An 18,454-nucleotide genomic window follows, 5' to 3' on the forward strand; every position below is an offset into this window, starting at 1 on the left:
TAAGGAAGTGGGACAGACCGCTGTGCGGTTTGGCATTCGACATACTGCTTTGTGTAGCGGCACATGTTGGTGCTCCAGCAGTTTTCTCTTCTCCTGGAAGTGGACACGTTGCAAAGAGGATTCACCCATGTTCTTAAGGGGACAAGGGAGCTGGTGGTCACTGGGGACTCACCTTCCCCAAGCCACCAGTTTTGTTGGTACAACTCAGAAAAGTCTGGTCAGTGACCCAGCCTGTGGAAGAGCAAGCGTTGTGGTTCCACCACAGCAGAAGTCGAATCAAGTCCAGCTCCATCTGGTATAACAGTATTTCTCCCTCTTAACAACTCCATGTGGCTTTAGAACACATAGAATTATACATCTAAATCCAAAGCAAGGAATTGGAAATCCAATATCTTTTCAGAGGCTGGAGTATATTTAACATGCTTCATATGCTTTACAATAAGATGAAGATGTAAGGTCGTTATTATGTTGACATTTTGGGGATGTCAGAAACAGAATTAACTCACTCTCTCTTCAACACCAAAGGCTTTTTCATGCCATCATACTTTATATCTGTTTATGCCCTGCTTTCCCACAGAATATAAACTCTAACTCAAAATTACAGTCTTTATCTTCAAGGCTGAGTAATTCCTTTGGGCTGCATTTTCTACTATATAAGTCAAACTCCTCTGCATAGATGAGTCTGTTTTCAGTCAGTCACACAGCTTCAAGTCAAGAACCCTCCAAACTAAGAGTCATTATACATCACCTTCCAAGTGCAGGCTGCACTTTTTCAGCCTGTCTTTTCTAAAATAAAAATGCCCTACCAAACAAAATTTAGGAGGACAGTAAAGAGAATAGATTGTATATATTGCATCCATTCTTCTTGATGTATGGCTAGAAACTGGTTCTGAAAGGGGCACCAAAATTTTTCTCAGATTCACCTATAGTAACCATAGCATTTATTCTGGTTTTATGTAGACAACATCTATATATATCCTGGGTCTTTGTGTATAGACAGGATGGGTTTCCCAGAAGTGTTTAGAGTGTGGGTATGTATCACCCTTCTGAAAAATCTGGCATTCTCAATCAGTTTCTCAGAAATCAGTCAGACGCAGAACATCTGGAAAATTATCTTCTTTCCCTCTTCCAGTTAATGTTACCGTTGCCTCTTTTCTGCAGAAGGTGATCTTATGGATTGTGATGGAAAATCAGATTCCAGCCCAGAACGGGAAGCTGTGGATGATGATACCAAAGTGGCAGAAGGAGCTGATGGGATTAAAAAAAGGAAGCGAAAACCATATAGACCTGGTAGGATACACTAACTTATATGATTGCGTGTCCCTTGTTTGTTTTAATGCTTTTTGTCTTGTTTAATTAAATTTTTTAAAATAGAAAATACTATGGAATTCTGAAGTATTCTACTGCTAATTGTTGATTTTGAATTTTTTTTTCTATTCTGTTTAACATACTATTTAGTCCTGTTATCAAAATGTATTTCCAGAAGTTGCTGCTCAGCAGTCTGCCTGTTCTGAGTATGCTGCCAATTATTGGCTACTAGTTCCAGTCTATACCGTGTATTGATTCTTAACTTGATAGGAAGATGCACTGTATCATAATTGACAAAGGCCATTTTTTTGTCTATGTGTGTATGTCTGACAATATCTGAACTTCAGAGAACCTTTTGCAGGTATCTTATTTTCTGAAATACTTGATAAAAGTAATTTACTAAATATTTGCAGATAACTTCTGGCTGTGAATTTTAATGAATTCAGTTATTGGATGAATTCATTTGTTTCAATTTATTAGCGCTGTTGACTCTTAATCATCTTGCCTGTGGATTAGCTTTGTGTCCTGGATGCAGAAACACTTGAGCTGTCTCCAGGCTGAAAAAGCCAGAGGTACCTAATTGACTCCATAGGAAGTAGCTCTGATTCATTAGGCCTAAAACTGAACCCAAGATAATAAGCTCTGTGTAGACACCAAGTGGCTCTTTGAAGAGCCCCTGTATCACTTCCCTGTGTATGTCTCAGAATCTGTGTTAATGCCTTGAGTTTGTGTTTTGTTATTGGATATTGGGGAAAATGTCTTCCCAGAGAGGATTGTTGGGCATTGGAACAGGCAGAGTCACCATCCCTGGAGGGGTTGAACAGATGTGTCAATGAGGTTCTCAGGGGCATGGGTCACAGGTGGAATTGGCAGTGTGAGGTTAACGGTTGAACTCGATGATCTTAAATGTCTTTTCCAATCAAGATGGTTCTAGGTTCAGCCTCTCACTACTGGGGATACACGTTGCTTGTAGTCTTTGGAGTCACAAATCGTGTTTTCACCAGTCACACCCACCCTACTTGCTGTCATGGGCCATATCTTCTGAGTATTGAAGGTAGTAGGGGAGGAGAACAGAGGCGGTGAAATGATTGAGGAGGTGAAGGCAAGGAATACAGTGAAGGGAAAAAGGAAGCAGGAGTTACAACATGCTCCAGTTTCTCTTTTTTCTCTCTCAGTACCTAAACAGATCTCTCCCACCTTTTCTCTTCCCCACACTGCTGAGGAGGAGCCCTGTCTTAGCAGGTCATAGAATCATTTTGATTGGAAAAGACCTTTGAGATCATTGAATCCAATTGTTAACCTGGCACTGCCAAGTCCAGCACTAAACCCCGTCCCTAAGAACCTCATCTGCACATCTTCTAAACACCTCCAGGGAATGCCCGTGTGTTTACTGCCTTCCATTGTGGCCCACCCTAGGGAGATGCTGGTACAAACCCCCATCTGTTAACAGAGATTTCCTTTTTCTCTGTAAGTAATGTACCTCAACAAACCATTTATTTCCACTGCTGGGTCCTCAGGAGAAAAGAGTTGTGTTTGCTTGGAGCTGTTTTGGGCGATGAGTTGAGCAGCCATCTATTACTATTCTTTAGCCAACAATTCCCCTGAAAAAGGAAACAAACCCAAATCTGATAGTTGTACATATGTACACACACACCAACTCTAAAGGATCAGGAGCACCTCAGTCATCTCTAGTGAATGATTCTGGAATTTCAGGCACTATTATATTGATTAATTATCTTTTTATTTTGTCATTTGGGGTGGTGGGCTCTCCACAGCAATTTGTACGTTTCTTTATGGTCCTTTAAGGTTCTTTAATAGGTGTCATTTGGTGGATTGACTTCTAATTCTAGAAATTCATCAGCTTGCCCAGGGAGGGGAAAACCAACATCTGAAAGTTGCCAGGTTTGGTGATTTGAACTTCTTGTGGATGTTTCGCAGTCCTAAAATTCTGATCCTTTTTGATAATTCCCTTTATATCCACTGAGACATTAAAATTCAGAAATGTTTTGTGAATTCTGAATGAAGACGCTGGTATCTCAGATTCACTCTTAGACGTCTGCAGTTGCAGTAGCCCTCTTTACCTGCAGAATAATCTTGGCTCTCATTCTTACTGTTAAACATAGTTTTAATCAATATGTTGCATTTTTGCTTCCTTGTTAGGTATTGGTGGATTTATGGTACGTCAGCGAAGTCGCACAGGGCAGGGGAAGACTAAAAGATCTCTCTCCAGGAAGGATTCTTCTGGATCTGTTTCTGAGCAGTTGCCTGGCAGAGATGAAGGTAAATACAGAAACTTGATTTTAAATGTTTTTCGTGCTTAATGCAATAAAAATAATGGAACTCATCAACACACAGTTCTTTCCAGAAATGTGTTTTGTGTGTTTGCCATTATGGTTTTATTAATTCAAGTGAAAATACTTGTTCCTGCATACTTAGCAGAGCCTGTGAAACTGAAACAATGAATTGCAGGCGCTTGTGAGAGATAAAGAGTGAGGATTATTAGGAGTGCTGTGTAGTGTGAGAGCTCTGGTTAGCCCAGCTTTGACCAGAAAAGAAGACAGAAAGAAGTGTAGGAAATGAGGTAGGTTTGGAACAATCCCCTTTCTGATACACTTTTCAGGATGTAGTCCTGATCTAGAGCTGTCTTCTGGATCATCTATTTTAATACTCATCAGTGTTCTGCATTCCACAGATGTGTCTGGTACTTTTATGTGTCTGTTTATGCTCTGGAAAATCCTGTGAGTTCAATGATATACTATTGTTGCACGAGGAAATAATTCCTTTTCATTTTAAACTGGGTGTCAGAAGCTACCTTCACATTTTATGTTATGAAAGGTGATTTTGAAAAATAGAACTCTGTATTAATTTAGAATACAGAAAGGTTTTCTAGATATGTGTCACATTGCCCCATCAGCTGTTGTCTCTTCCAGGGCTGAAGAAACCCACTCCGGTCTCTCTTGTCGTAGCAAAGCCATTTTAATGCCTCTGACACTGTAGTACTCAGTAGATCAGGCACCTAAAAAGATGTTGGATTTTGTTTTTTGGGCCTTGTTCTCTAGCTTGCTATGTGCGATTAGGTTAAATTATTTCATCCTCCTGTCTTTGTTCACTCTATCTAATCCAGAAAATAGTGAGGTGTCCTTAAGGTGAGCTGTGGAATGTGTTTAGTTCAGTGCCCATTTCCCATAAGGTCAGCAGAAGGAGGCAGCTGCTTCTCAGGTTTGGCTGATACCATCTGTTAGAAGACTTGGACCTTTGATTTCTCTGTGGCTATTGAGGTTTTAGTTTTTCTAGAACCCAAGCAGTCTCTTGCTATGTATTTGTACAACATGGTGGAGACCAGATCTTTAATACAACATCCAGGCAGTGTTAAAAACTCATAGTTAAATGTTGTCTTTGCATTTTAGAACTACTTTATGGAGCCAACAAATGTTTCTTTCATCAATGCAACCCAGTATTCTATCCATGTCCCCTATTCAGATACAGTGCTTGCTTTCTCTTTAATATTTGTGTTATTATTTCAGTATAGTATACTACATTGTTTCAGGCCATGTGGGAAATTTTGCTTTGAAGTTTTTCATGTTTATAGGGATCTGCTCCTCTAAGGAAAAAAAACCCAAACGGTTAAAAAGTGATTTCCCCATTCTGGGTAGCAGTACAATGAGTATTGTTAAAAACCAATATTCTTAAACAAATACTCTTCAGTTAAAAGCTTCTTTTTGTCTGCTCAGGCACAATTGCTTGTTAAGAAGAAAATAACTCAGAAGAATCCCTGTATGTTTTAAATCATCACAGCTTGCTAAGAGCTTTGCTTCTCAGCTGCCCGTACTCAGCGGCCTGACCAAGTTTTGCTGCTTTGGTCTCATTCCACCCCTTTGCTCTGCAAAAACTCGCTCTTGGGCAACGCAAAGGTCACAGCGTTGATGAGCCTTATTCCCACTGTCCTCTGAGTGCGGTACCAGAGAGCGCTACATACAAACCATCGCTGATTTTACTACCACAATAATATAGTTTCTTAAATAACCTCCCAGGGCCATTAACTTCATGTAATTAGCTTTAGCAAGACAGAAGTAGAGGGCTGTAAAAGTTGTGCTTTTACCTGCAGTGTTTTCCCCAGTCTGTTGAAATAAAATACTGGATGATGGATGAGCAGAGTGTGCTTTTGCGTTTACTAGAAAAAACAGTGCTGCTTCAGAATGTGATTGCTGAATAAATGTTTAATTTTTATTGAAGGGCTTCTTTATAGATTTCTTTTTTCTGGCCAGTTTATTATTTATATGGCAGTTATTTCTCAGATTTAGAATGAAAATGTTTTTTACTTTTGAGAAACATCAGTGTATAAAATGAAAGGTGATTCACACGCAACTCAACATGGATGATTTTGGAGATAGTGCTGAAGGGAATTATCTTCCAGACATCTGCTTGATTGGCACCTGTGCTTTCTCCCAAATTGCCAAATTCTTCGGTTGGCTTGGAGATACAGAAGTTGAAGGTGCTTCTAAGCCAGTGAGGTACAACGAGGTCGCGCTGTGACTGGTATAAGTGCCAGAGCCCAGATGCAGTTCACATCTGGCTGAACAGAAGGCGCTTATAGAATACTCTCAAGTGATACCCAACAAACCCAGGCACCAGACAGGATGCATGAGGCATCAGGACCTGTGGAGGAAGACACGGAGTATTTTACTTATTTGTGGCTGAATGTTACTTTTCAGGTTGGACAGAACAGCTGCCGGACACTCCAGTGGATGAGTCCACCCCAGCCTCTGAAAGTACGGAGAAAATAAAGAAGCGTTACAGAAAAAAGAAGAATAAACTTGAAGAAACCTTTCCTGCCTACTTGCAGGTAAAGCTATTGGTGTACAGCTTATGTAAATCTATTTAAAACCTTATCTTTATGTGTGTTGATTTGTATTTTGTTTAAACAATTAATGTTTCTTTTCAGATTCCAGATTTATCATTCAAATTAAACGGGTTTTCTGTAAAGAATGTTCCCAAGTTTGTACAGAAAGCTGTATAGCATGTTAAATCTCCAGTCCTCTGGTGTTATTTCTCAATGTATAGATCTCTACTTGTTCTGAGGTGGGGGAAGAAGCTTTTCTTTTCTCTCTGAACTGACCAGTGACATTTTCCACATTGAGCTCTGTGGGACGTCTTGGCCTGCTCGTGCCATTTCCTCAAGATACTCATTTTTCTTTTCAGAAGATTGTAGAACATGATTTGGAAGGGGAAACTTGTTTTCCTGCAGTTTTGTGGTTTTATATGCCCTGCATCTCCCTATCGCAATAATCTCTGCTCTTTCCCCCCCATTAATGGGGTGATGGCCCCAGCAGGTAGGTCATGACACAGCCTGTATTGGGTTTGAGAGCACGGAGGTGACAGAGAGGCAGAACAATCTCTGTCTACAAATAATTTGTATTTCGTAAGTGGAGAAGTGAGTTGGAAAGAAAATACTTAAGCAACATTTCCTTTGAATTAATAAGGATTTTTTTTCCCCAATGCACATTTTACTCTTGTAAACCAGGATATTTCTTACATTCTTCTTTTGCTCATCCTGGAAAAATACTGGAAAAATCTATCTTTAGCTTTATTTTTAGCAGCTGCATCCTAAAGCAAGATTTTAAAGACTAGAGGAAAACAGAAAGAAGTTTTTACCTAATGAGTAAAAACTGGCTTAAAAGTTTAATAGGTTGTTGTCAAATTACCGAGTACTCAGGCTTAGGTGGGTGATAGCTGTTTTAAAAGATGGTTTAAAATGTTTTAAAAGATACTAATGGAAGTTAGGCAGCTTTAGGTGTTTTGCTACTGCAGTTCGACATAAGGATGATTTCAAGTGAACTGCAGTTTATGATTTATGAGCTTGTGTGTTTTTCATGAACTTCTTGTGTGGCCGTGACCAGGTTGCTCAGCTCCTTCCGCTGTCCTTGTTGTGCGAGGAGAAAGATTTTAAATACCAAAAAGCTTTCAGTACATAATAATACATTGTGGGTACATTATCTGTGCTACATACACGTGAGAGCAGTTTTTCGGTATAATTTAAGGTATGAATTTAATAATAAAGTATTAATAATGTGGCTACCTCAGGTAAGGCCTCGAAGCCTGGAAAAGATCTGCCATGCTGGAAGGCGTGTGGGACAGAGATTGTTTTTATATTTCTAGTAAACGTTGACTTTTTAATTATATCTTTGCCATTTACCCAGCTTTTTTCAATAGATGCAGCGTTCTTCCTACACCGAATCTTTCTGTCTTCTTTGCAGGAAGCTTTCTTTGGGAAAGACCTACTAGATACCAGTAGACAGAACAAGATAAGCCTGGATAATTTACCTGAAGAATCACTTTCCCTCTCATGTAAAACAAACCTGACCACCAGTTTCCTGGATCCTTCATCTGACCCCCTTCTCAGCTCAACCTCCACTCCAGCTCAGGCAAAACTGGGACCTCAAGGTATACAAAGCTAAAGTTAGTGATAATTCCGTAGTTTGATTTTGTTGTTGCAACTGGGGCTTTTCCACTCTTTTCTCAGTGTTTAGCTGATGTATTTTTCAACATTCTGTATATTAACTATCTTTGTGAGGTTAAGTTACGGTGATACTCGGTGATACTCAGCTCCAGGGTTTCAGCTGTTTCAGAAAGAGCAGTGGATGGCACAACAACTGGCACTTCATGCAAATCTGAAACTCCTCGACAGTAACGTCCATGTCAATAAAATCCATGAGAATTAATTCCGTGTAAGAATAAGCATACAGATCCATTCTAGAAAAAGACAAAAATACTCTAATTAAGAGATATTTTTAGTAGTCTGCTGGATATTAGTTGGATGAGTATCATCCGACTTTTATTTCCTTTAATGTTTTAGATTATTTTAGGTTGCCAGTCTCCTCGGAGTTTTCGGTTCACCATGTGCTTTCTGAACATGTGTGCCCTTTCCAGGTACAGGTTGTAGCCCCCAGGCAATCTTTTTGCTATTGCAAAACCTTCCTGAAGTTACTGCTGAGAGTTTTGCAAATAGCCAAAGGGTTGTAAAGTGCTGCTGAAAGAGCAGCTTCACACAAAGGAGCAATTAGAACCGAAAACCTCACTGTCCCCTCCAAATTAGTTTTTCTCTGTGTCAGTTTTTCTCTTGTATTTCAGCTCATCCTCCCAAATTTTTCCCTCTGAAAATGTTGACACACATTGATATAGTTTCCCATATCCAGAGAGGCATTTGAAGAAAGGTCGCTTATTTGTGATTGTTATTTGGTGCAAAGCTGCCAAATGAAAAGCAAAACGCTGATTGTTGTACAGTTGGAATTGTGGGTAATAGAGAATGCAAAAATTGACTTCCCCGGAAGGGGAAACCACTGCAAATGGAGTGTTTGAAGGTCTGTATTTCATCAGTTCCAGCACTACAAGAAAATATGCTCACATAGATTCTTGTCACTCCAGTATTCTTTAAAAGCCAGAGAAATACAGATTCAGAAGTGCTTGCTGGTCTGTCCAACTGCAAAATTAAAGTCATTAATGTCCATGTATTACAGCAGTATGAGGTTTTAGAAATTAATGAACTCGATGTTAATTTCTTGTCCTGTTTTTTTTCAAAGTCTGAAAGGAATTTTTTAAAAAACCTGTTCTTTATAAATAAGCAAAGTTGTAAAACTTCGTCATTTCCTCTTTTTATTTAGAAACATAACAAGGTGACAATCAATAAATCACTAGCAACAGTTACAGTGGATAACCTGCTGTCTTTCCCATTTTATATATGAAAGACTCAAAGGACGGTGCTTTCTGGCCATAGGAGTGTTCTCAACAATTCCCTCTCAGCCGTTCAGATTTGCAGCCAAAATTCTGTCCAGACGGAGCCGTTTGTTGTAGTTGAAGTGCCAGTGGGTGAAATCATCTGCCAGGATCGATCAGTTCCAGTGCAAGTTTTCTTTCACCGTGGCTTTGTGGGAGACAGTTATTGCCACAATAGTGTCCACACGTGTGAGAGGGGCAGAGTCATTTTGGGTGGTGGAGACACTGATGAGCTGCTGAGGTACCAGCAGCCCCATCTTCCATCTGCTGGTGTTGCAGAGGAGCTGGAGGTGTCCAAGAGCATCTGTGATATTGTCATCATTTCAATACAGACCTGGTTTGGTGGAGGAACAACCCAAACCACTTTATTCACTGCAATGGGAGGCTGTAGGGCTCTATTGTTATGGATCGTGTTATTTTCCTGCAGTGCTGTTTCTCACAAGGATTGCTGACTCCTGTGAGCATCCTTGCTTAGCTGGAGAGGTCTTTGCCACAAGATGTTCTCTTGAAAACTCCATAGAATTCATAGAATCATAGAATCATTTTGGTTGGAAGAGACCCTTAGGATCATAGAGTCCAACCATAACTTAACTCTAGCACTAAGCCATGTCTCTAAGAACCTTGTCTAAACGCCTTTTAAACCAGGGGTGGTGACTCCACCACTGCCCTGGGCAGCCTGTTCAGTGTTTCACACCCTTTCCATGAATAAATGTTTCCTAATATCCAATCTGAACCTTCCCTCGCACAACTTGAGGCCATTTCCTTTCATCCTTGGGGCAGGATTAAGGGTTGGATATAGCTGTTCATCTTCCAAAGAGCTCTCAGGCATCTAAAAATGAAGTTATTCTATCAGCTTTGCTTTTCGAATTGTGCATAGGGCTGCTCAGGAATCGGGACAGTGATGTGTTCAGTCTGCTCGTGAACTGACAGTACATCTCAATTCCACGTTGTGTGACTGTGAGCTTGGTTAAGGGAAGTGAGGCTTTTGCTAGACAAGATTGCAGTAGAGATGGAGATTGGCAGTGCAGGCCAGAAGAAGGTTTTTGGAGTCCTCTGTTCACTATTTATTATTAGTAACTGTGAGTGAAGTGAAGCTTTAGGCTCCCAGTCCTGATTTCTGTCTGGCAAAGAGGTTGCAGCTCTGGCAACGTGATCTTGCCTTTAGTTTGAAGTAGCTTAAATTCAGTGTATTTTTTCTGAGGACGCTAAAGAAGTCGGCTGCTCAAATAGAGTCTCCAGAGAGTGCCGAAGAAATTCTTCCTCGACAAAAGGAGAGGAGCCATCCGAGTCTGTGTGCAGCGGATTCCAGTGCTGCTGGGACATTTTATAACTAGCTATGGTATTTGGTGATTAAATATCTTAGAGTGGCTGCAGCCTTGGGATAAGAGGTGTTGTTCTTTTAGAACTTAATAAATAAATTAAAGTAAATGCATTGGAGGAATCAGGATCACAAGACAGCAGTAGAACTGTGCTCTCTTATAGATGCAACATTACAAGCGAATTATTTTCCTTTTGCTTTGTCTTAGTTTTCATCTCCACTCTGGAAGAGTGGAATTAATGAGCAGTATTGAGCTATTTGTTTGGCAGCAGATGTCAACCAGCTATTGATTGTGATCCGAAGCAGCTGACTGAAGTGATTTAGTTGTTACCAAGATAATATTTAGCACACATGGAATTAAAACGAGGAAAAAAACAGGAGAAACATGTTAAAATATGCTTTAGATTAGATGTTTTATATGAGACTTACGGATCATAGATTCCAATCCTCTGCTATCACTGATACTCAGCCTTTTCATAGATTTAACAAGCTCCGTTTGGAAAGCAGGTAGATTTTGCAACCTACGAATCTCATTGGAAAGTCATTAAAGAATCTGATTGCCTTAATAGTTAGAAGCCCTCTAATTTGGAACCTGAATTTATTCACGTCCACTTCATAGCTACGGGTGGTAAGCTCCTCAGTTACTCTTTCTACCTACTTCTTCGATGTATTTATATTAAAATGAGAAGTGGAATTTTTAGGAGCTGTTCCCAAGCACATTACTGTGGGCTCTGGAGAAAACCACTGTTACATAAAATATTACAGAAGAATTAAAGCTCCTAATACAGTCTCAGTGCTTTATATGGTTGGGTTTTTCTCCCTGATACTTACCTGCTAAAATAGGAATTCAGGAAACTTAAAGAATGAGTTAAGTCAATCCTTTGCCTATCTTAACATCACCTCACAGTGCCTGGTGTTGGTTAGGTAATTGCATAATTAGGCCAAATTGCCAGAAGGAAAACAAGTCTCTCCAAACAAACAGCAACAACAACAGAGAGAAAAAACAAAGGTTCTGTTTAAAACCTTACATTTCATAGTACTTTTTCTCAGGTACACAAAATAACTCTACCCACAAAGCGATGTGGTTTCGAGGCACTTCTTAGTACTTCTGATACCAAGAGCTGTGTTCTTTATGTCCGTGTAAATGGACTGGTCTGCACTGCCACATGGATCCACCGCGGAGTGGCAAACGTCAAACATGATTTAGTTAGGATGGTGCCATCCTGTCTGCATTAGAAAGGATCAAAATAAAGAATAAAAACAGTGAAGTGAAGAAAAATCATTTTCATTTTGACTTTTGGTGATGGTAGAATGGAAAAGGGTTGTCTCTGAAAAACAGCAGAAGGAACTTAAACGTCACTAAAATTCAGTAGCTTGGAAAGGAGCCTGATGATATAAGTAAATCCTCGTACCAGGCCTCTGAACTAACCTAGAAATACCTTCCTGGGGCAGCTGGGTTCTAACAGTTGGAAGGGAACCCCTATATGTGTGAAATTTGTTTGTTCTTTGACTTGCTGGCCTCTCTTCAACCTGCCCATAGTCATTTTCCACATTGGACATTTTATGATTTGTATTAATCCCTTTTCTCTGTTTAATTATATATATTTACCAACCTTTCAAGTTTCATGGGTATGGCAGTGATTACTCCCATAGTCATTATAGTCTGCAGTTTTCCTGAAAAATATTTTTCTCAACATTTAATTATTTGTCAAACAATTTTTTTCCAATGTTGCGCATCTCTAATAGTTCTAAAGAACTAGTTAATAAAACCAGATGGGCCATTTGGAGTCATTTCTCTCTAATGAATTGGATGTCAAGAAGATAATCATATCCAGAATGTATTATTTAATATTAAATAGTTTATTGTTCAGGCCAGGCCAGTTCCTCCTAGACAATAAACAAACATGACATTTCTACCTCTGGCTGTTCTCACTTCTTCAGGATTTCTTCTGATCTTAAAAACAGCATCTCCAATTTCCATTTACTTAACTCCTGCTTCTTACTGTTAGATTTCACTTCTCTATCAGGCTGTAGTAGCTGGTTGCTCTGCAGTTTTAAGAAAGATAGTGATGGTAAGAGAAGTTAATGATTGCTTTTTTTAGCTTTTTGTTGTCGTTTTCAAATATTCCATGTTGATTTGCTGTGAGTTGCGTCCTTTATAAAACTTATTTGTTGACTTCTGCATTCAGAGACCTTTGTGTCTTAGAGGTTCCAAGTTCTCGCTAGATCTTGGGTTCCCCCCACCCAGATCATCTGTTATTTCTTCTACATGACTGATGGTGTTATCACTTTGACTGTATTGAATACTGAACAACGTAAGCACATGAAGGTGGCTGCAGTGCTGGCGGTAGCACAGTCACTCACCCCAGAGCGACTTGCCGTACATAACACACTATAGAAACCCTTATAGCCTGGTAAATCTGTATTGGAACATATAGCTCAAGCTACAGTACATCACCAGAGTCACGTGTAAATGCCTCGACTGGTTGATTTTATTTATTGCATCTTCCATAGGTAGCACTGACGATCCTTTAGCTGATCTTTCTGAGGTCTTAAATACTGATGATGATATTCTTGGGATACTTTCTGATGATTTGGTAAAGTCTGGAGATCATTCGGGTAAGTATGTTTATAAAATCTCCCCGGTATTTGTTTCCCTTTTTATCCTCTTTATTATAAATGTATTTATTGTATTGTATCTATAGGTTATGCTCTAGGTGATTTCAGATACAATATTCATATCCTAAGAATAACTTGATTTGAGATGATTGTGTTGTCTTCTACGAAAAAAGAAATAAATCCCCAACCTTTTCAGCATTTTGTTTTACTTGGCTCTTTGCTTTGCTGCTTAAGAAAGAATAAAGCGTAGCTGCCGTTGTCTATCATACCTGTGTAGCTTTTTTCAAGCATGCAGCTTTTTCTTTGCTTTTTGTTTTGTTTTGTTTTGTTTTCATGTTATAATCATCCATTTTATCTGGTTTGGGTCCTGTAGGTCTTGATTTATGCACTTTCCAGGTTGAGAACTCACCCTCCCCATTTGGTAAGAAACTAAACAATGGATGATCCATGGGTAGAAGTAGTTCACCTTTCCTGGTGGTTTTAGCTGGCAGAACTGCATGTGTAGAAACTCGTACTCCTTTTCTGTGTCACTAATTCGTGCTTTCACGTTCCACTCTTCTCGTGGTGTTTGAGTCTAACACAACCTCTACACTCTGCATTTCGGATACCGCATAAAGTTTTGCTTAGAGCTTTTCGAAACCTTCCTGAGTTTTTGTGTTTCATGAGACAAACCCATGCATCCTCTTGCTGTCACTGATAATATTCCTGTTAGTAGTAGCTTGTAGTTTTTATCGTAGTGGTATCTTGTGTAAGTTAAAAGCATTTTAATGATGTTACTATTTAAAAGCATGAATAAAGCAGTCAGCATCAATCTTTTTGTTTCCACTGGATGATTCAGCGCTTGATGTAAAACACAGGTTGAAAATAAGTAGAACGGCATGTTTCGTTATTTGAAATTTGGTTTTATTTGGTATTTAATACAGAAATATATTTTAAATACTAAAGTGTGTAGTTCTTTTATCAAAGATCTTTCTCATTTGAAAGACTCATTGACTTGTAGCGGATGCCCTAAGTCACATTTTCTCAGTACCACTTGGTCTGATGGAACCCAGAACATTCAGTAGTTGTTTTTGAAACAGAAACTTCTATAACTTGTTTGATATTGTTTACACTTCAGTAGCTATTTAATGTAATATCATAAGAACAGTTAGGGTGAGCATTAAGGTACATGAAAATGAACCATATTGACTGCTGATGTAGTTGGTTTTAAAATGTGAAAAATAGTTATAGTGGTACCTATATGCTGAAAATTATATCCTCAAAAATGTACTCTACCAAAACTCCATAGTCTTACTTCAATAAAAATTTCCCATTCTTCCAGTTGCATTCTAGTCAATTAACATTCCACAAACAATACAGTAAACTGGAGGGAAATAGTGAAGAGTTTTGTTTTATGCTCTTTATTCTGTAGCAATCTATTTTATTTTTTATGTCTAACTTACTATTCTTTCTCCCTTCAGCTGGACTGGACATTGGTCCCATCTCTGATGATCCTTCTTCTCTGCCTCAGCCAAATGTCAACCAGAGCTCACGGCCATTGACTGAAGAACAGTTGGATGGAATCCTTAGTCCAGAACTAGACAAAATGGTCACAGACGGTAATTCTTTTGTTCTTTTAGAAAACTTAAGTAGGAATCTTATCTCCACCCCCACCTCAAATTACTGTCTATTTTGTAGCATACCCGTTTGGACTTGGTTGCGGAATAGATTTTATTGCATCTTTTGACGATTACTCATTCTGTGTTGTCTTTACTTTGTCCAGGTGCTATTCTTGGCAAATTGTACAAAATCCCAGGTACGTGCTTTAGTCTTTGTTGTCTTTTGTAAAATATAGTTTGTAAACCATGCCAGGCGACTCAGGCACGGTGTTTTTTGCAGAGCTGGGAGGAAAGGATGTTGAAGATTTGTTCACAGCTGTGTTAAGTCCAGCGACCACACAACCAGCTCCTTTGCCACAGCCTCCGCCTCCACCACAACTTATGCCTTTGCACACTCAGGGTATGTTCCTTTGATACTTTGAAAACCAGCATCCTGGTCAGGGAATTCCTTTAAATATTGACTAGAAAATAGGATGTGCTTTACTTCCCACTGTTGGTAATTTGTGGAATCTGAGTGCCATTTCTGCAATGAAATACTATTCTAAAACTGTTCTGAAGGGGGTATGTGATTAACATGCATGTAAGTATTTATTTTAGCTGATGCTTTCATATTTTTGCAGTTTGTCTGTGATAAAGCATGTGTTCTGAAAGACTTTACTCTTTAATTACTTTTGAGTACCTCCTCAAGGGTAAGGAAAGAGTTGATATAAAAGCAATTTACTGAGTCTAAATTTCCTTTAAGAATTCAGTTTAACATGTTAACTAGCCCCATCCAAATAACAGAGGAAGGCTAAGTAATTTTGAAATGTATCTGGGAGATTATATTTCCTTTCTTTGTTACTACTAAAATTACAATGAGTTGATACAGCATTCTGTTATATTGAAAGCAAGGGGCAGATTGATTTATTATATTTTATTTACCAGCAGAGGATGCTTTTTTAAGCAGTATGCATGTGCATAATGAAATGCACTCTTTTCTCATCATATATCACCTCTAGTGGATTTTCCATGAGTTCACGTAGAGAGCGCCCATAATGTTATACTGGTACTACAAAGAGTAGTATGCAAGTTGCTTTCACCAGTGAATTAATCATAAGAAGAAAAATGATTGGTTTCCCAGTTGGATGAATTTCCATAAAGAGGAAAGACTTCAAAAAAGTCTCAGAAAGGAGAGAATTTAAAGCAAAAATGAGGTGATTTAAAGCAGAAGATAATCTAGATATCATTGCCTGTTTCCCAGTTACTTGAGTACTTGGAGATAACTTCAGTCAGCATTTGAGCTCTGTTAGGCTTGGTTGGCTTCTCCGTGTGGGAGCTGCCATAATTACAAAGTTTTAGATTTATAATTTGGTTAAGTCACGGTGTAATGATCCGCATGTTTCTGTGAGATAAATACTTCAGTAAAGGGGAAGCCTGCATCAAGTTTCAGCAATTTGAAATGAAATTAATGCTTTCTTCTCACAAAGACGTGATCCTGCAGTGCACACCAGAGGCCTGACTCTCCATCCTGCTTGCCAGGTCTTCATGGTTACCATTCTCGATCTCTTTAGCAGCTATTGTAAAGCACCTTCTCTTAAATTTGGAGTTACTTTCATCCAAATGATGCATCCTGCATAATGTATATAACCTATAGATCTGAAGACATAGAAGTAGCAGAGGAATGAGATGCATCTGTAGCATGAGAGAATGGTACCGTGTCATCCTACAGATGCATCTCATTCCTCTGCTACTTCTAAGCTTTTAAGAAAATACCTAGACAAGAGTTATAATTTTACTGAACTGACAGAGTTTCAAAGGCCAGTGTTAATTCTGTGTTGGAATACCTGCACAGACCATCTGCTGGAATGAACCTACCTGTTCCACATTTGCCTAATATTGTCATCAAACAAAATATTTTGTCTTCATAGTGCTAGGCTGGATATTGAATTAGAAAATGCTGATGCTCATTTGACTAGATTTATCTGTTTCATTGGCTACGAATTAGGGAGTTAGTAGATAACGAGGCTTACTTCGGTGCTATGCTCAGAAGAGGAGATGTTTAATTCGTGTGACTAATGATAATTCTGCAAGGACTGGAAACAGCCTTCTCCATGTTCGCTGCTTGGATCTGGTTGTAACAAATAGGAGGGACCACTAACCTTGATGACTACACCTCGGTTTGAAAGGCAGTACCATAGTGTGGCCTACTGCCAAAGTTTTGGAAAACTGATTTTTCAGACAAGAAAAACAGGGATGTGATACCATAGAAAAGAATCCCTTAAGCTTGCAGCGAAGCAGTGTAAACTGTTTTAAAATCTTTCCTAAAAATGTAAGCTCAGTACTATAACATTTTAAAGCCATTAATTTTTCATTAGATGAGACATCATTTTTCACTGAAAACTTCCTCCTCTACCTTAGAAGGGATCACCCTTTAAAACAGTAATTTAAACTGCTTCTTTCCAGGAGAGAACGCGTTCCCGAGAGTGCCCCTCATGAATGGTCTGATTGGGCCAAACCCTCATCTTCCTCACGCGGCTTTGACTGCTGGAGGTGGCCTGGGCACTTTTGCTCCCATTACACAGCAACCATACACTGACACCAGGTGAGTCAGTGCAGGAAATAAATAATACCTGTTGTTTATCATTTATCCCGTGAGGTGTTTTTAATACTGTGATGTTGGTATTTAACTACTTCGTTCTTGAAAGACTCTACCAAAATGTCCGTGTTATAGAATCACAGAATCATTTCAGTTGGAAAAGACCCTCAGGATCATCGAGTCCAACCCTAACTTAACACTGTCACTAAACCCTGTCCCTAAGAACCTCGTGTAAGTGCCTTTTAAACCCCTCCAGGGATGGTGACTCCACCACTGCCCTGGGCAGCCTGTTCCAATGCCTGACAACCCTCTCCATGAAGAATCTTTTCCTGATACCCAATCTGAACCCCTGGCACAACCTCAGGCCATTTTCGCAGCCTGTTCACCGCTGAAATAGCAAATGGAATTAAGTACTTTGCTTTTGCTTTTTTTAAAAAAAATTTTTAAATATTGAGAGCAATCTATCTACAAAACAGAACCCTTTTCTGATTTGTCAGGGATAAGAATCCAGCTTTCAATCCAATGGTAAGTGATCCAAACAGCTCGTGGGCACCATCTGCTCCACCTTTGGAAGGCGAAGGCGATACGATGTCCAACGCTCAAAGAAGCACCCTGAAGTGGGAAAAGGAAGAAGCTTTGGGTGAAATGGCAACTGTAGCGCCTGTTCTCTATACAAATATCAACTTCCCAAACCTAAAGGAAGAATTCCCAGGTGAGTGATTTACTGAAAAAAAGTTAAATATTTTGTAGAAATTTATGCATCTTGGTTTGAAAGAATGTAAAATAGACTTATCAAAACTTTGTGTATTCACTTATTTTTTCTGGTTGCAGACTGGGCTACAAGAGTGAAGCAGATTGCTAAACTGTGGAGGAAGGCAAGCTCCCAGGAGAGGGCTCCATATGTGGTAAGAACAGCTACCACCTGCATTTGCATACTTTCAGCAAAGATATAGTTCACCTATAGGGTTTTCACTTTTTTGGTGATGTTTTATGTTGTTTGTTTTGTGTGAGGTTTGGTCTGGTTTTGTTTGTTTGGGGGCATTTGTGTGTGTGTGTTTTTTTAAATAAATGAAGTTGTAGGGTTGGTGAAAGTTCACTTACTCCAAGAATGCCTCTGTAACTTATAACTCTGAATACTTCTACCTGTTTTCTTGGCTTTTCAGCCTTAGAGTAAACTATATTAGTGTTGTGCCATCTGAAGACATCAGCTGAGACAAGAACGTTTGCATTTCCCACTGCCTCTTTGCTACTGTTGAGGGTTAGGAT

At 39.2% G+C, this 18,454-nt stretch overlaps 1 protein-coding gene across 13 annotated transcripts in view; it reads left to right on the plus strand.

The window, feature by feature from the left end:
* KMT2C (lysine methyltransferase 2C) overlaps positions 1-18,454 on the plus strand; it is a 202,338-nt gene that overhangs the window by 147,802 nt on the left and 36,082 nt on the right. For 11 of the 13 annotated variants that reach the window (XM_080364339.1, XM_080364348.1, XM_080364344.1 and 8 more), the window contains 12 exons: positions 1,162-1,290; positions 3,469-3,588; positions 6,021-6,151; positions 7,563-7,749; positions 12,911-13,015; positions 13,389-13,436; positions 14,476-14,613; positions 14,778-14,810; positions 14,894-15,013; positions 17,056-17,194; positions 17,686-17,900; positions 18,020-18,093. In XM_080364339.1, coding sequence (XP_080220465.1) covers positions 1,162-1,290; positions 3,469-3,588; positions 6,021-6,151; positions 7,563-7,749; positions 12,911-13,015; positions 13,389-13,436; positions 14,476-14,613; positions 14,778-14,810; positions 14,894-15,013; positions 17,056-17,194; positions 17,686-17,900; positions 18,020-18,093 — 1,439 coding nt within the window. The remainder of the gene's footprint in view (positions 1-1,161; positions 1,291-3,468; positions 3,589-6,020; positions 6,152-7,562; positions 7,750-12,910; positions 13,016-13,388; positions 13,437-14,475; positions 14,614-14,777; positions 14,811-14,893; positions 15,014-17,055; positions 17,195-17,685; positions 17,901-18,019; positions 18,094-18,454) is intronic. The other 2 variants (XM_080364349.1, XM_080364343.1) reach the window with 1 other exon arrangement.

This window comes from Nesoenas mayeri (assembly GCF_963082525.1).
Source record: "Nesoenas mayeri genome assembly, chromosome: 2".
Lineage (NCBI taxonomy): Eukaryota > Metazoa > Chordata > Aves > Columbiformes > Columbidae > Nesoenas > Nesoenas mayeri.